Source organism: Bos indicus, chromosome 28 (assembly GCF_029378745.1).
Source record: "Bos indicus isolate NIAB-ARS_2022 breed Sahiwal x Tharparkar chromosome 28, NIAB-ARS_B.indTharparkar_mat_pri_1.0, whole genome shotgun sequence".
Lineage (NCBI taxonomy): Eukaryota > Metazoa > Chordata > Mammalia > Artiodactyla > Bovidae > Bos > Bos indicus.
In genome coordinates, this window is record NC_091787.1 from 44226173 (window position 1) to 44243268 (window position 17096).

Sequence of the window (17096 nt, forward strand, 5' to 3'; positions counted from 1 at the left end):
TCTCTGCATGGCTTATGGGATCTTCATTTCCCAACCAGGGATGGAACCCATGCTCCCTGCATTGGAAGCGTGGAGTCTTAACCACTAGGCTGCCAGGGAAGCGCTCTCCCTTTTTTTTTTTTTTAACCTTAAAATACTGTTTTTCCTAAGTTTGTTAGGGGTTTAAGTATGATTTGTCTTTTTTTGTTTTTCTTTCCCCCCGGGATACCCTAAAGAATGTGGAGTTTTGTCCAAGTTACTTAAGTTTGTCATTTGGATAGAAATGCAACTGTGTAAGGTCAACGATTGACTTGGTGGTATGTGGGTTCCTGTAGGTATGGCCTGGAAAGAATATTATATTTTTAAAATCACATTTGCCTCCAGTTGGACTCTTTGTTTGTTTGTACAGCCAAAAGAAGGCCCAGAGAGCATCACTTCTGTTTGAAGATGATGCTGACAGCGGAAGCTCTCTGTTCGGCTCTCCTCCCACATCTGTTCCTCCTGCAACAACGGTATTCCTAACCTCTTAGCCCATGAAGTATCCTTGAGATGATGTTATGTGAATACTGATGGTCCCCTCAATGAGGTCCTAAAACCTAACCTTGGAGCCTGAATCTTGTGGAAAAACTCCTTTGCCTGACTTTAGAGATCTCCTGATAATGGTGTTTTACAGGTGAAGTACACGTGCAAAGCCTGGAGGAAAGCATCACACAGCCCCTTCAGTGCGAGTTGTAGGCATCCGAGTCTCAGGGAGACCAGGGAGCAGCACGGTTGCTCCCTTCCTGGGGGAGCTGCTGGGCTTAGTCCAGGAGCATGGAATTCCGCGAGCATCAGAGCAGGCCAGTTAATGGACAGGTTATCCCTTACAGGAGCAGGTTTCAAGAGCTAACAGTTTGGTCCTGGATGGTAATTATTCACTATTATTATTAATAGTAAACAAGTAAAAAAGGAAGGAAATTCTGACAGGCTACAGCACGGATGGAGCTTGAGGACATAGTGCTGAGTGAAATAAAGCAGTCACAAAAGGACAATGCTGTGTGATCGTTCTTGCGTGAGTGCTTAGGGCAGTCAGATCCGTGGAACGACAAATGCTGTGTCATCGTTCTTGCGTGAGTGCTTAGGGCAGTCAGATCCATGGAAACAGTAGGACGGTGGTTACCAGGGCCTGGAGTGTGCTGGAGAGGGGAATGGGGGGTTGTTTAATGGGTAGAGAGCTTTGTAAGATGAAAACATTCTGGAGGTTGGTTTTATAATAATGTGGATGTACTTAATAGTACTGAACTCTCCACTTAGAAATGATTAAGATGGTAAATTCTGTGTTTTTTTAAATCAACATTAAAGTTTTTCAAACACTGGTAATGGTGTGTGATAGGAAAACTCCATTAGTGCCTGTCCAGTCTAAATAGCTTTCAGCAGTCACATATAAACGGCATTACACCATGATCACTTGAGCTGAAGAATTAGCAAGTCTTCACGTTAATTATATCAAAAGGAGTATTAAGGGGTGAGAGGATGGTGGCATTACGGTCGTGTTTGTGCCGAGCTTGTGCTGAGCCCTTACTTGGTATAAAATGCTGTGACTGGCTAGAGAAATATACTGCTTGATCCTTTGAAATGAATGGATAAAGATGCATGACAGCTATCAGTGTAAGTTAAGAAGGCAGTAAAGGCCAGGCATAGATATAAATATTCTTAGCAACGAAGCAGCTGTAACTTACCAAAGGGAATGGGAAGATCTTTGTGGGTGACACCCGAGCTGAGCCTTGCTGGGACGATGGAGGATTGGCTTCTCTGGACAGTGGGGATCCGGTGTGGAAGAGTGGAAGTTTACGGTAGGTGTCAGGAAGCGTGAGGGTTGAGGAGGCACAGGTAGATGTGGGTTTAAAGCAGGGCCTGTTGATTATGTGTGAAGTGAAGTTGCTCAGTTGTGTCCGACCCTTCGTGACCCCATGGACTGTAGCTGACCAGGCTCCTCTGTCCATGGGATTTTCCAGGCAATAGTCCTGGAGTGGATTGCCATTTCCACAGTTAATACAAACTTGTGCACGTTTGGGATGGGAGACAAAGTAATCTGGTAGGTGTTTTCTTTTAGCAGGTCAGCTCTGGGTGATGACATACAGCTGAAATGTGCAGGGAAGGAGGGGGGCAGAGAGGAGAGGCTGCTGAGTGTCTGGTGGCAGAGGTTACAGGCTGCTTGACGGCGTCCACGAGGGGTTAACGACACAGGAGTCAACCACAGACTCAGGGCAGAAACTGCCGGCAGGTCTGAGACAGTGGTAGTTACTGCTCCTCCCTGTTCGTGCCCCTTTCCTCTCCTGTCCTGTCTCTGCTGACCCCAATGTTTAGCTAGTAACCCTGAAGAGGAGCACACGTTTGTCTTCCTCTATACATTGCCATGCTTGTCAGGCACACTTTGCTGTCTGTCTGTAGCCATACCGTGAGCCATGCAGAATCTTGGGTCCCTGACCAGGGATCGAGCCCGTGCCCCCTGCAGTGGAGGCGCCGTGTCTTAACCACTGGGCCAGCAGGGAAGCCCCTTTCCTTTTGTTTGTTTTTGAGGATGTCATTTACTCCTCTTTTGATAGAAAAAAGAGACTGTCCCTGAAGTACCGCCTTTGCTGTTCAGCGATGAGGAAGAAAAGGCGGCTCAGTCTGGAGTGAAACCTGCAGCTAAGAAGGCTGGGAGCGCCAAGGGGACCTCAGAACTTGGGAGAACTCCTGCGGTCGAGGAGTCAGGAAAGGTGGACTCTTTTTTTCTTGTATCATCTGTTATTTTTGTCTCTCAGATGTTCTTGTAAAACCCATACATGTACGCACTTACCCTTACATTTTTCTACCACAGAAAATGATGACTCAGTTGTTGAAACTTTTGAGAACACTGAAAAGCATGAAGAAGACAATACCTGCTCTCACTGTTCCCGGAGGTCTCCAGCGCTGCTCGCGCCTTTGCTCTCTTTTCTAGGTGCGTGTGCACGCCGTGACACGCGTGTGTGCACACCGTGACGCGCGTTTCCCGGGTTATGTTACTGTCAGTGTTTTGCCTTTCTCTGTCTCAGCTCCTTTTTCCTTTTGGTTTTCTCCCTGCACATCTGTCCTTTTTGACTTACTCTGTTCTCTGGAGTCTGTTTCCCTTTGGTTTCTTTTAGTTTCCACTTGTACTTGAATCATAGTGACAGCTTTAAAAAAAAATATTAACTAAAATTCATACTTTATTCAGATTTCTTTAGTTTTTAACCTGATACACCCCCTTTTTCTCCAGGATATCACATTCACTGTGACAACTTGTAAGAAGATTTTCATTTTCATTTACCAGTCTTTGATGCTATTGCCTGTGAATTACAGAGTGGAGTGAATTGTTTCTTCTGCATTAACTTTCTTCTCCTGGGATGTCTGTCCTCTCCTATAGGAGGCCTGTGAATAAGACTGCTGGCTGCATCTGGGAATCGGCAGTTCGTTCAGTCTCTGCCTTTCTCTCACTGGTAACTTTTCTCTACTGTGTGTGATCGGCTCTCTTCTAGCGCCTACGTGAAGAAATGTCACAAACACTTTTGCTGTTGAGGCTCCGTGGGGCTACAGTGATGCAGACGTTTTCTCTGTATCTGCGTCGTTGTGTGACTTTCTCTTCTCATCACCTCCTCGTGGGCCTTTCCTGTGGTGCTGCGGCCGCTTTCTCCCTGGATTCCAGCTGCGGGTTGCACTGCTGCCTCCCTTGCTTGAAGATAAGCCCCTTGAGGGTTGGGGCCACGTTCGTTTTGCTATCCATGATATCTGGGAGAGTGCTTAGTGCGTTACCTTGCACCAAGTAGCCACATTCAAACTCACATATTTTATTTAAAGAAGCTTATTTTCTTCGTGGTTTAACCATTGTGAAATTAGGATGCATCTCACAATTGATGGCATGTTTAATTAGAAGTTGTTCCTTTTTTTTTCTTGGCAGTTCATACAGGAACAGTAGTTATCCTAATCAATGGTATCTTGCCTGAAACGTGGTGCTTGTTGAATGAATGAATGCTGCATTTTACGATTATTTTAGAGATTCTTCTAGTTGCAGAGTATAGAAAAGGCTTCTACAATTTAAGTGTCCAGTTCTATCAGTTAGATTCCTCCCTTGGAGTTATGTGTTAGTTAGTTAGTAGAGAATATATAATCCATTCACAGTGATTGGCTTTTGTGTTCTATCTGTGACTTTGAAGTTATTTCTAGCTCATGAGCAAGCTGTGTGACTCAGGGTTATAACTGATACATAATGTATCTTGGTTGGATGGAGTTATACATACAGGTTTTAAACTGTACGTATAAAAAATCATCTTTTTTTGGGAAAAAAAATCATCTTTAATTGGAAAAATCATCTTTGATTACGAATTACCTGTTCTAGACCTTCCATTAGAGTGACTGATCAAGAATTGGCTGGAGTGTTTTGTCACCTAGGATAAGTGTGATTAGCTGTCATGCCCTGAAACAGATATGTTAGTAACTGAATTAGTGAGGAGCTTGGTAGGCCCCACAATAGTATTTGTGTTTCCAGATATTACTCACTTTTTTCCCTTAACCTTACTATTTCCATTTTCAGGAAGGATCTTTGAATGTACCTACTCAGGAAACAGCCAAGAACTCTGATTTATTTTCTTCATCATCCCCATTGGACAAAGGAACTAAAAGTAGAACCAAAACGGTTCTTAGCTTATTTGATGAGGAAGAGGATAAAACGGAAGATCAAAGCAGCTTCCAAGCTCTGAGAAAAGAAGTAGGAAAGGTGAGCCAAAGCTGTGAAGGTTCAGGCCTTCAGAAGGACAAGAGTGTCTCATCTCACTGTCAGTTCTGTGATGTGAGTTGCTGGATCATGGAGGGTTCCGGTTTCTTCACGTTCTGGCCTCACTGTTGTTGACTGCTCTGATGGCGGCCACATGCTGGTGAGGAGGTGGAGAAGCCGGTGCCCTCCTTCACTGCTGGTGAGGAGGTGGGGAAGCCGGTGCCCTCCTTCACTGCTGGTGAGGAGGTGGGGAAGCCGGTGCCCTCCTTCACTGCTGGTGGGGGGTGAAGTGGCGCTGCCACTTCAGACGGCAGTTTGGGGCTTCCTCAGACTCTAAAACAGCAAGGTTACCACGTGACCCAGCAGTCCCACACCTAGGTGTGTATCCAAGAGAAGTGGAAACACACGCTCATGCAGAGACTCGAAGGCAATGTTCCTAACAGGTATTATTAAACAGCAAGGTTACCATGTGACCCAGCAGTCCCACACCCAGGTGTGTATCCAAGAGAAGTGGAAACACACGTTCATGCAGAAACTCGAAGGCAGTGTTCCTAACAGGTATTATTCATAATAGCCAAAAGATGGAAACAGCTTAGATGTCCACCAGCTGATGAATGGATAGACACAGTGTGTATAGCTATTCGAGAGAATATTCTCTGGCAATAAAGAGAGTAAATTATTAACGCATGCTACAACACAGATGAACCTCGGAAGCGTGTTGAATGAAACAAGCCGGGGGCAAAAAAACCACGTTATTATATGAATTCATTTATGTGAAATGTCCTGAATAGGCAAATCCATGGTGATACAAAGTATTAGATGAGTGGCTCCAGCGTCTGGGGGAAGAAGTGGACAGAAGTGGCGAGTGACAGCTGGCAGGTGTGGAGGTTCTTTCTCGGATGGTGAGAATTTGCTAAACTTAGATTGTAATGGTATTTGGACAACTCTGTGAATATACTATAAACCATTGAATTACACACTTCAGGTGAATTTTATCTCAACAGAGGTGTTAAAAAAAAAAGAAAACCAGCGCTGGGCCGTAGATTGCCAGTACTTTCTGTAAATCAAACTGAGGATATAGTCCAACAACCAATGTTCTATGATTTTTTTATTACACGAGTAGGATAGCCTTGCTTGTAAATGAGAGCTACACACAGTGAATGTAATACTTTGCTGCATTTTCTTCCCTTCTCTTACTGGATATGCTTTTGTATGTAGATTTCAGATATAAAACTTTTAATCTTAGTTGCCGTGTTACACTTTTATGTGTAATCAATAATCATTAATTTTAATGAGACACATTTTGTCAGAAATGAGTGTGTGTGTTTGTTTCTATCTGTGTTTGTGACACTAAAGAATGAAGGGAAGAATTTTAGAATGTGAAGTCTGGGGCATTATAGTATCAAACCAAGTAATGTGAGTAGTAATTTGCAAATGTCAGATACCCTAGCAAACAGAAAGAACTTGTTTGGAATCTGAAGGTAATGAGGTGGATGAGGATGGACAAAGTGGAAGGTTGGCGCATCCGCCTGTGCCCGGTATTTGGCCTAAGGTGCTGGTAAGCAGAAGTTAGGTAAATGTGCTTGACCACCTGTGAGTTTCTGCTATTAAGTCACCTGCCGTCTCTTCTTCCCTTTGGGAATGAGATAGAAAGAACTTGTTTAATTTTGTATTTTCATTCCTAAAATGTTCCTCAGTATAGAACTAGGACTAAAGATTGATGTTAAATAACAATTCAGATACCACACAAAGGTTGAAAGATCATCTTCCCAGATTATGTGTGTTTTATCTGTTTTTATAAATACATTCTCCACTGTGGCTGGTATCTCCTGAGTATTCCATTCTGTGCATGTGTCATTCCCTTTGTGATGGACACTCAGCTTGTGTCCAACCTTTGGACGCTATAAACAGAGCCACAGGGGACATCTTTGTTGTCTAATCTTTATATCTGTGTGATTTCCTTGGATAAATCGCTGGGAGTCTGGACATGACCTTCCCTCTTTCCTAGAGTCCTGATCCTGGTACCCGCCCCAAGAGCACAGGTGTCTTTCAGGATGAAGAGCTCCTTTTTAGTCACAAGCTCCAAAAGGACAACGACCCAGATGTTGACCTTTTCTCTGGCACCAAAAAATCCAGGGTCAGTTCCAAGTGGTTCTGCACAACATAGCTTTGTTTCTGTATTAACTAGCACTTCTGCCGCTCACCTGACTCTGTGAACTGGTTTTGTTTTGGATGTTGAATTTGAGTTTTGTCTGTTCTAGTTGTTAGAGCCCAGTGTTGGGAGCCTGTTTGGAGATGATGAAGACGATGATCTTTTCAGCTCTGCCAAGTCGCAGCCTTTGGTACCAGCCTTTTGTTCTCAATACTATGGCATGTGGGGAAACTTCTGGGAAAGGAAATGAATTATCCAATTGTACAGTTAAGGAATGTGCTCATAAGTAAATGAACAGCAAATGATGTGCCGATGAGGGCGTTCATGTTGTCCCCATCCTATGTTTCCTAGTTAACTAGCATTAAAGCAATAACTAACCAGGTTTTCTCACTGTGTTACAAATCTTGGGTGGTTCTAAAGTTGTTCATTGAAAGACCACTGCATGTGATAGGATGGCTGAGCACTCATGCCTTTCAGGCGCAAAGTTACAAGTCTGAATGTTCATCTGTGTTGTCATTTCCCGCACCCCCGCCCCGCCCCTGCTTCTGCAGTAGCTTTTCTAAGGACTCTGTTTTCTCTGTACCGTAGAGAGGATGCCGGCAAAGTCAGTCTTCAGAAAGCTATTTCTGAAATGCTGCCCTTGTATTTGTTTGTTCAACCCTTGAGAAATGACTTTAAACTCAGAAGCCTTTTTTTTTTTTGCATTATGACTTTTCCTTAATGTCTTATGATACTTGACAGACTTTGGGTGTTCTTTGTTTTTGAAGATCCCAGAAAAGAAGAAGGTAGTGAAAAAAGACAACTCTATTTCCTCTGTCAAGAACCAGAAACATCCTGAGTCCACTCAGGGTATCAAAGAAAAAGACATATGGAAGTCGGAAACACCTCAGGTTAGAACTGATCTCTTTAAGGACTTGCGTCTCCTGTTTGCCTTATAACACAGATGAACTCCACCATGCCACCCCAGGGTCGTTCAGAGCTCTCTTTATGAAGGAAGAAATAGCGACTGGGCTGCTTCTCTTTGCTTACTGCTTCCCCAGCCCTTGCTTCTCTCTCCTCTCCTCACTGCACGGTCTTTCCATGAATCTACACTTACCATTATTATTTTTGGAGTGCCTGCAGACTCAATTCCAAGGTAGAGTGAAGATAAAATGAACGTTTTCTTCCCCTGGAACCTCATTTCTGCCTTTGGGCTACCTTGGAGTAGGACTTCATTTGAATTAAGTATCAATTGCATCCAGTTTCTTGATTCCCTCTCTGTGGCTCTTCTGAGCTTGCTGCTGTCCGGCCTCCTCAGCAGTCTTCTCTGAGGCGCTCCTTCTGAGAGCAGACCAGGACTCGACAGTGTGTCCCGGCCCTGGCTCACAGCTGTCCTGGGATACCTCACTGAGGCCTCGGTGATCTGAGCTGTGGAAATGAAGCTCCAGGACTCGCACATCTCCAGTAACTCAAGTCTCAGCTTCTTTTGCTTCTAGAACTAGTGCATTAAGCTGTGGGTGAATTTCTGTGTGCGCTAATATTTACTGTGTGAGATAACCAGCGTGATAATGTTTCCAGCTGGTGCTCTAAACACTATAATTCTTACGAATCTTATTCATGATCTGTCTCTCCTTTACTCCATGTATGGTCTTAACAGCCTTCCCCTAACTCAACGGATAAGGAAGCACAAATGAAGTAATGTTCATGAAATGTTCTGAGAGTCCAGGAAAGATTCAAACGCTTTTTCCATTGTAGAATTACAGAAACCGATAGCTTTGTTCCATCACAAATTTATTTTCAGATATAAATGTGATCCAAGAGACACTTCTCTTTTCCCCAGTGGATTTTTAACTGAATGTAATTTCACGCAGGACTCACCAGGTCCCGCTCCACTTAAAACCAAAGAGCCATCCCCTCGGATCTGGAAAATACAAGTAATTATAACATGTCTGGAATCTTCATTGCCTGCCTTGTGGCATCTATCCACTTTTTTGGGTTTTCCTTTTTGTCAGCTGCTGCCGGTGTCTTCTCATCCCTTCCCCACCCTCTAGTCGTTGCTTCCTGTGTGCTGGGTCTGTAACACCTCTTCTTGGGCCCTGTGATGGGCACAGGTGATAGCCCTCCATCTCAGCTCAGAGTGGATCAGGAGATTTCCCTGCCTTTCTCTTTCTCCTCTCATATTATATACATCATGTACACCAAGTCTTTCCTCATGTGTCACAGTAACAATAATTGACTATTGTGTTTAAGAAAACAATACAGAGTCAGCTTCCTTTCGTTTTTTTAGGCAAATTTAGCGATCAACCCAGCAGCCTTGCTGCCTCCAGCAGCTCCCCAGATCTCTGGAATGAAGTCTGTTTTGCCAGAATCTGGTGCTCCTTCGTCGGAACCTGGGAGGATGCAGAGTCTGGACCGTGTGCCCACTCCTCCTGGGAGTGGGGAGGCTGGTGTGAGCTTTGACCTTCCAGCTCAGGCAGATACCTTACACTGTGCGAACAAGGTACTGAAGCCTTCTTTGCTTGCCTGCCTGCCCTTTTTTTTTTTTTTTTTTTAAAGAAAAACAAACCAGAACAATTTGCATGTTTCTTCTGAATTCATCGGTAACACAGGATCCGCTGACCGTGATTCCTCATTTGAAGGAGGCGCCTCTTCTTTCCTTCAGCCTCCTCGCCTTCCTTCCACCTCCCTAGTTCTGTGTCCACCCTTCCACCACCCACGTTTGTTATGTTTATGTTCTAACTCAGTGGCTGGCTCACCAGCTTCTGGCTGCTCCCTGGAGACCTTCTAGACACTGAGCGGATCATATCCTCACCATGTACTTCCTCTGCTGTCTCCTTACTGCTCAAAAGAGAATGTTCAAGCTCCGTGGTTTAGTATTAAAGCCATTTACAGTCTGTGCTAACTGAAGCTTCCAGCTCCCACCAGTCCCCTCACACCGTCAGTCTAAATCGAGTCCTCAGGCACCATTCCCTGAACACACATGCCCCAGTGCGATGCTGCCATCCCTTCATGCCACCTTCTGAGTCAGCAGTGCTCTTTCCTCATTGGCAACTCTGCACAGACGTCACAGCTTCTGGCATATTTCCCCTCCTGCTCCTTGTCCTGGGCTCCCTTTCTGAGATCCCATGGCAGTTATCCCATGTCACACTGTTGCGCAAGACTGTGGACTTGTGCTGCATGGACCGTGACCTCTTTGGGGGTTTACTTTTATTTTAGTTTGTTCTCTTTTTTTTCTATCCAGTCTTCCTTCTCTAAGAAGTCTTAGCTGTACTTTGAGTAAGCAGTAGTACATAGGATGACCCTGCACATACATGCATTTTAAGTATTTTCAAAACTGTTTTCCTTACAAAAAAATAAAACATCCCTCGTTTTGTTATATTTCTGTTAGCTTTTTTGTTGTTCCTGTTAAGTTTAAATGGACTACTTCTTGAAATAATTTAGGAAATTTCCTTGAAATAGGCAAACACCATTGAGTACTTTGCCTAAAGTAGCATGTGCCTTTTTAAAACTACTTGACAGTGTATTTTGGAAAAGTATTATAAATACTGGGTTGTTACTAATAAGTGATGCATATTTTGTGATTACTAATAAGTGATGCATATATTGAAAGTTCTGATTCCCAGGCCACATTTTTTTTTTTTTTATGTGAAATATTTAAATTTGGATTTAGTGTTTGTTGACTGGAAGGAAAGAGCCCCTCTCTTTCTTCATTGTCTTAGTTCCCTGTTTCTGGAGCCTGATTTTTCATTAGCCCTCTGAGAAAGCTTAGTGCCAGAATCCCCCCGATTCTTTCCTGTTTTGAAAGATACCTGCGTTTAAACTAGGGCAGAGTAGGGCCCAGGGAGCACTGTGGGACACAGAGTGGTGTGGCCTCTAGGTAAGGGAAGCCTTATCAAACTGAACAAAAATTGTCCTCAAAAGACTCAAAAATGGGGGACACTAAAGGGTTAAGAATGACTTAGTCTTGGAGTAGTAGGAGCTATGGAATGCCTTTGGAAATCTGTAACAAATAACCTTGTCTGTATGTTACATAGTATCTTAATTGAAACAGACCAGACAACCTTACAGTATTTTGAGATGTTGGTTATTTGCTATGTTAGCTTGGAGCACCTTTTAAAAAACCATCAGATCAACGTGTGGTTCTTGCCATTGCAGACCCGGGTCAAAGTGAGAGGGAAGCGCAGACCGCAGACGCGCGCAGCTCGACACCTGGCTGCCCAGGAGTCCACTGAGGCCGAGGATGTGGGTTCCCCCAGGGGATTTGTGGCACAGTTGACAGATGGTGCCACATCACCAGATGGTCGTCAGCCACCGCTGAGGGCAGCTGGTGGAGCAGAAGAAGCAGTGGCAGCTGCCACTCCAACATGGGCAGGTGGTCCTGTGCCTGGAATGAACAGAGGCCCATTTGTGAAATCTGTGGGTCAGCCTCTTGAGGATGATCTGTTTGATTCTGGAGATATCTTTTCCAAGGGCATTGCATCTCAGTCCGCAGGAAGAAAAGCCAAGGTGAAGGCAGCCAGCAGCCTGGCCAACCTGGCAGAGGGAAGTAAAGACAGAAGCCCCATGTTCCCTGCTCTCGGTGAGACAGGCAGTGATGATGATCTCTTTCAGTCCATTAAACCAAAACCAGCAAAGAAAACAAATCCTTTCCCTTTCCTAGAAGATGAGGACGATCTGTTTACAGACCAGAGAGGCAAGAAGAATGGGTCAAAATCCAACAGTCAACAGGATATTATCTCAAAAGCACAAGATATATTTGAGGTAATAGGACATAAAAATACATCTTTGTGCCTGGTTCTTTGTTAAGGAAGATATCTGATTGGCTCATTCGAACCAGAGATTACATTAAAGCTGTTTTGTGGCTGCTCAGTATCTGCTTGCTTAGTAATTATACTTAAGTTTTCGTACTAATTATACTTAGGTTCTCTTATTAGGTTATCTTATTAGGGCTTCCCTGGTGGCTTAGACAGTGAAGAGTCCACCTGCAATGTGGGAGACCTGGATTTGATCCCTGGGTTAGGAAGATCCCTGGAGAAGGCAAAGGCTATCCACTCCAGTATTCTGGCCTAAAGAAGTCTGTGGACTGTATAGTCCATGGGGTCGCAAAGACTCCGACACGACTGAGTGACTTTCACTTTCTTTCTCTTATTAAATAACTCTGAAACTTATTCAGAAGTGATTTTCTGTTTTGTTCTTGGCCATTACCATTGACACAGGTCTTGATTTTTATCATTTTTATATAGATGTTGCTGCAGTCAGCATATATAAAGTGATACCTTTACAGCTTGGATGTTTAATCTCTGGTTCTTGGGGAAACGGGCCATGGCAGGAGCTGATGATTTAACACAGACAGCAAGGCCTTGGGTGATACTCTTCAAGAGATGTTTATTGAGCATCTGGATACTGGATGTCGTTAGGCAGATGTTTATTGAGCGTCTGGATACTGCATGTCATTAGGCAGATGTTTATTGAGAATCTGGATACTGGATACACAAGGTGAACCAGGACCCATGCTCTGTTCCCCAGAGCTCTCAGGGAGGGGAACTGGATCAGACAGGGCAGTAACGTTTCCAGGTAATGTTAAGTGCCTGAAACAACCCAGGGCAGTGGGGCAGAGTGGTAGATTGGTGTGCGAGGTGCTTCTTCAGGTAGCACTGGTAGAGAAGGGCTCTCTGTGCAGCTTGTGTTTTAGCTGGGACCTGGAAGAATGAAAAGGACTTTGCCAGGCAGAGATTTTGGGTAGTGCTCTCCAGACAGAGGAGCAGCTAATGTGGCTGTCACAGAACACCGTGGCAGTCGGCATTTCTTCAATTTGTTGAAATGAATGTATGTAGTAAAGAAAAAAAAACCTTGATTAAAAATTGTTTTGGTTGTTTTTTGGCTTACAAGGATGATATATTTGCTACAGAAGCAAATAAACCCTCACAAAAAACGAGAGAGAAGGAAAGAACATTTGACTCCAACTTGTTCGATGACAACATTGATATCTTTGCTGACCTAACTGTAAAACCAAAAGAAAAGTCCAAAAAGAAAGTGGAAGCTAAGTCTATATTTGACGATGATACAGGTAAGTTTGGTTTTCTGTACATGACAGAGAGAGTCATCACCGTTCAGTGACTTGATATTTCTCTCGCTGTCTTTGTCTTGACCCTTTCCTGGAAGACATTCCCTAGTCGGTTTCCTTTGACCTGCTCTATATTTCTGGGATAGACTGACGGTGGATAAGTAAATCGACTAGTCATTTTGTTGAAACCATGTTTTGTTATGATGGATGTCAAGAAATTTGATAAATATCCTAGTGGTGAAGAGCCTGGAGCTTGACTGTGAAGTCTAATTTAACTTTCATCTCACTGTGCCCCCTGCCAGTCATCCAAAGTAGGCATTAGACTGCGTTTTGGCATTGAGATCCTGCAAATTGATGTGTTTATTCTGAAAGACTGAGATTGGATTTTTCCCTTTGCTTATTTTTAGTGCCTTTTCCTTTTAAAACCCAAAGGCAAAAGAATGTAGAGTAGAAATAAGTATAATATCACAGATGGTAAAGCCATGGGCTGGACTGGAGATTAACTTATCCTCCTGCGTTTCCTCTCCTGCATGTGCACACACGGCTTTGTAGCTGAGAAAATTATACTCAGACAGAAACTCTAACTTGTATGTGATCAGAAAACTTGGTTAGTAGCAGAGTCAGGACCGGCTGGAGTCTTAGAGGCTTAACCTCCTCTTAGTGGTTTTAGGTATCCTGTGCTATTATCAGACTTGAGTCTTTGCTGGTTTGTGTAGATACGTCTTAAAAGCACACATTTTCTTGCCTATTCTGTGACTCTTTCTTTTTTTTTTCCCCATTTTTAAAGATGATATCTTCTCCTCTGGTATCCAGACTAAGACAACCAAATCAAAAAGTCGATCTTCACAGAAAGTGACTGAATCGAGATCTGGACAGAAGGTTTCCAACATATTTGATGATCCCTTGAATGCCTTTGGAGGCCAGTAGAGTGTACAGGGTATCTTTCAGCTACATCCTTGAGTTAATGATGCTGTCTTCTGTGCTCCTTAACTGAATTATAGAAAACAAATACTGAAACAACTTGCTCACCTCTTGCCCAGCATACTTAATATTTTTCTGTACTGGTTTTAAAATCATGCTTAATTCTGCAAACAAAAATAAATGTTTCACAGTGTTACTATTTTTTAAAACCATATTTTGATTAGCCTTGGTGGGGCCATGGGTTTAGGGTCTATTAGAGAAGAAACCTATTTGTGCCTTTCATAGGTGGGTAGAGACTCCCAGAGGAAGCAAATGCCTGACATGACCAGAAGTCTTCCCTAAATAAATGGGAGCCCTAACTTAGAGCCTGGGCACTAGATAGAAGAAGAGGATAAGAGATTATACACTTCACGTGTCTTTGTGCTAGGAGAGCAGGTTTCCTCGCATTCCACTGAATTTTGAAGAGACCTTACAGGTCTGCTACAGTGAGTTGGCAAACTACAGTCCTCTACAGTTTGTTTATTTATTTATTTCTGAAAATAGAGTTTTACTGGGAGGCAGTCATACCCATTCATTTCTCTGGGAGTTGGTGATGGACAGGGAGTCCTGGCATGCTGCGGTCCATGGGGTCACGAAGAGTCAGACCCAACTGAGCAACTGAACTGATGGCTGTTGCACCCGTAGTAGGTAAACGCCAGAGCTGACGGCTGCGTCAGAGACTGGACGGCTCAGAGTCCAAGGTGTGTCCTTTGTGGCCCTTTACAGAAGCAGTTTGCTGACGTTGTCATAATGCATCCGTCTCCACTCCTTGGAGCTTTGCATTATTTTTTGAAAGCAGCGGAATGAACCCAGATAATGGTAGGGAGAAATGCTGAGGATGGGAATGTCGGCTTCTAGAGCACCACTGTTCCGTAGAACTCCACATTGATGGGAATTTTCTGTAACTGTTGTCCCCTGTGGATGGCGGATACTTCTAGTCTCTTCCTGTGTGGTGCTCTCTCGCTCACGAGTATTCAGTCCGTAACGTGGTGCAATCTTGTAAGCAGACCCAGTTGGCTTCACCCATTCTGAAGCCACTAACTTCTTTCTTTCTTGGATACTTTATAAAGTTGAATTGAGAATTGTTTATTCTCAGGAGATTTTGTATAGCTGTCACAGATCAGCTGTTCGTCCTGCTCTGCCGAGAGAGTGACCCAGATGGTACATACTAGTTTGCTGTTCCTTTTCCCTACCCATGTAATGCATCTTCCTTCTGTGCCTTAGGGTATTTGTATTCAGAGCTACTTGTATGCTCTTGAGTCAGAGCCCAATGTGGGATCTTCCTCACTCAGTAAGCATTTGTTAGACATGTGTTTCTTTTGGAATGATAAAATCTACTGACCCACCATTAGGACTGATTCCAGGGAATTCAAGAGACAGTAAAGTTAGAAAATATGCAAATTGCTATTTTGAGATGCTTGAAAGGGAGAGGGAACTTAACACTCACTGGTTCAATGGTTGGCACTATTCCTGTTTTCAAGTGGTAAAGAATTGATCTTCCAGTGCAGGAGACCCGAGAGGTGTGGGTTTGATCCCTGGGTTGGGAAGATCCCCTGGAGGAGGAGATAGCAACCTGTTCCAGTATTCTTGCTTGGAAAATTCCAGGTACAGAGGAGCCTGGGTGGCTACAGTCCATGGGGTTGCAAAGAGTTGGACCTGGCTGAGCATGCACACACACACATACAGTCTCCATAACTCTACCAGATACAGATATTGCCCTCATTTCACAGATGAGGCAAAATGTGGAAGCAAAGTAACATAGTGGAACAAGTTTGGAGTTTTGTGTTGAGGCCTAGATTTAAATCTGCCACTTAGAACTGTTTTGAGTGTAGGCAACTTGTTTTACCTTAGTTATTTCCTTCTTTGTCATTCATGTAGGGGCCTCAGTACCAACCTTGCAGGATTGTTAAGAGAGAGAATATGCAAAGATCTTCATTAATTATCTGGCACTTGAAACTTGGTAGATGATGATGATAATGAATTGGCTTCCAGTGTTGGAACCCAAGGCTTTTTTTTTTTTTTTAAATTGGAGGCTAATTACAATATTGTGGTGGTGGTTGCCATACATTGACATCAGCTCATTCACCTGACTCTAGCTTGTTCTCTCAGTTCTCCTGACTGGGAGGGGAGGCAGGCAGGTTTGGAAGCTAAGGTTTGATTCAGTAAGATTCACTCCATCATAGGCTGTCTACAAAGATAATAATCTTATCTTGTTCCTCAAGGAGCTCCAATCTACTCAGAATTTAAGAAGGAATCATTGGCGAGACAGCCTGAAGATGTGTGAAAGCCCCAGTACCTCCTCATAAACTTCAGTGTATTTTCAATTTTCTGAATTGTGGAGATAAATTGGTGGGTAGGTTCTCAGAGAATGTGAAAGGATGGGTGACAAGGATTAGATACTGCAGTTCATTTTAGACTGGTTCCTCTGAGTCACAAGATAAGGATTAGTAAAAGCTTCTGTGAGAGGGAGACTACTTTTATTGTCAACTAACTAATCCAACTAGTAAAACAATAGGCCAGGATAGTAGGAAAACTGTAAGGGTTGGATTTAGAACACCTATGGGAAATGAGAAAAAGCAGCAATGGAGGCCATGTCAGGCTGAAAGGCTTGTGTTGTCCGTTATGGTGTACACTAAGCTCAACAGCTTGACAATTAGAAAACAGAAGGGGCTGGCTGGTTGGGCATACCCAACACTGCAGTTTAACAACCCGAAGTACCCACTCAATTTCAACTCCGCACAATTCTCGGTAGGTTGGATGAGGAAAAAATGGGTAAGACCTACAGAACGTGTTTTCTTTCCCCCTTGCTTTCAACCAGGCATGGCAATGGCCCCACATTTCAGATAAGGTAGGCAGGACTAGAAACATTAGGGGACAGTGAAGTGCGTGGAGAAGCATCCATTCAAGGCATGGCTCCTGGGCCGCAGTGGAAGTGCACAGGTTCTTGGAAGACCATCGACTGGGACTATGGCTTCAGCAAGTCAGGCACCTCTAAGAGCGCCTTAGGTTGGTCTTGGTAAAGGTGCTGTCCACACCCTCGTCCGGCCACAGGCCAACCCTGTTGTTCCCAGAAGGCTGTGCGACTGGTCTCCTGCCGCCCGCTTTGGCCCTCGTCAGGCGGCCACTGTTAGTAATAAAGAACATCCGGGCTTCTCCTAACCGACAACCACCACCGAACGCGAAGGCAGCCTGGGCTTCCGAGCAACCGCCGG

General features: G+C 44.0%; 1 protein-coding gene across 11 annotated transcripts in view; it reads left to right on the forward strand.

Annotated features, from left to right (window-relative positions):
• The window catches only part of WASHC2A (WASH complex subunit 2A), a 45529-nt gene extending 31488 nt beyond the window's left edge, over positions 1-14041 (forward strand). For 6 of the 11 annotated variants that reach the window (XM_070782066.1, XM_019953963.2, XM_070782067.1 and 3 more), the window contains exons 21-31: positions 389-491; positions 2565-2720; positions 4550-4732; positions 6738-6866; positions 6991-7071; positions 7649-7771; positions 8732-8794; positions 9148-9360; positions 11016-11621; positions 12750-12927; positions 13712-14041. In XM_070782066.1, the coding sequence (XP_070638167.1) occupies positions 389-491; positions 2565-2720; positions 4550-4732; positions 6738-6866; positions 6991-7071; positions 7649-7771; positions 8732-8794; positions 9148-9360; positions 11016-11621; positions 12750-12927; positions 13712-13851 (1975 nt within the window). In that variant the 3' untranslated portion in view covers positions 13852-14041. The remainder of the gene's footprint in view (positions 1-388; positions 492-2564; positions 2721-4549; positions 4733-6737; positions 6867-6990; positions 7072-7648; positions 7772-8731; positions 8795-9147; positions 9361-11015; positions 11622-12749; positions 12928-13711) is intronic. The other 5 variants (XM_070782070.1, XM_019953967.2, XM_070782073.1 and 2 more) reach the window with 3 other exon arrangements.
• Positions 14042-17096: the final 3055 nt, after the last annotated feature.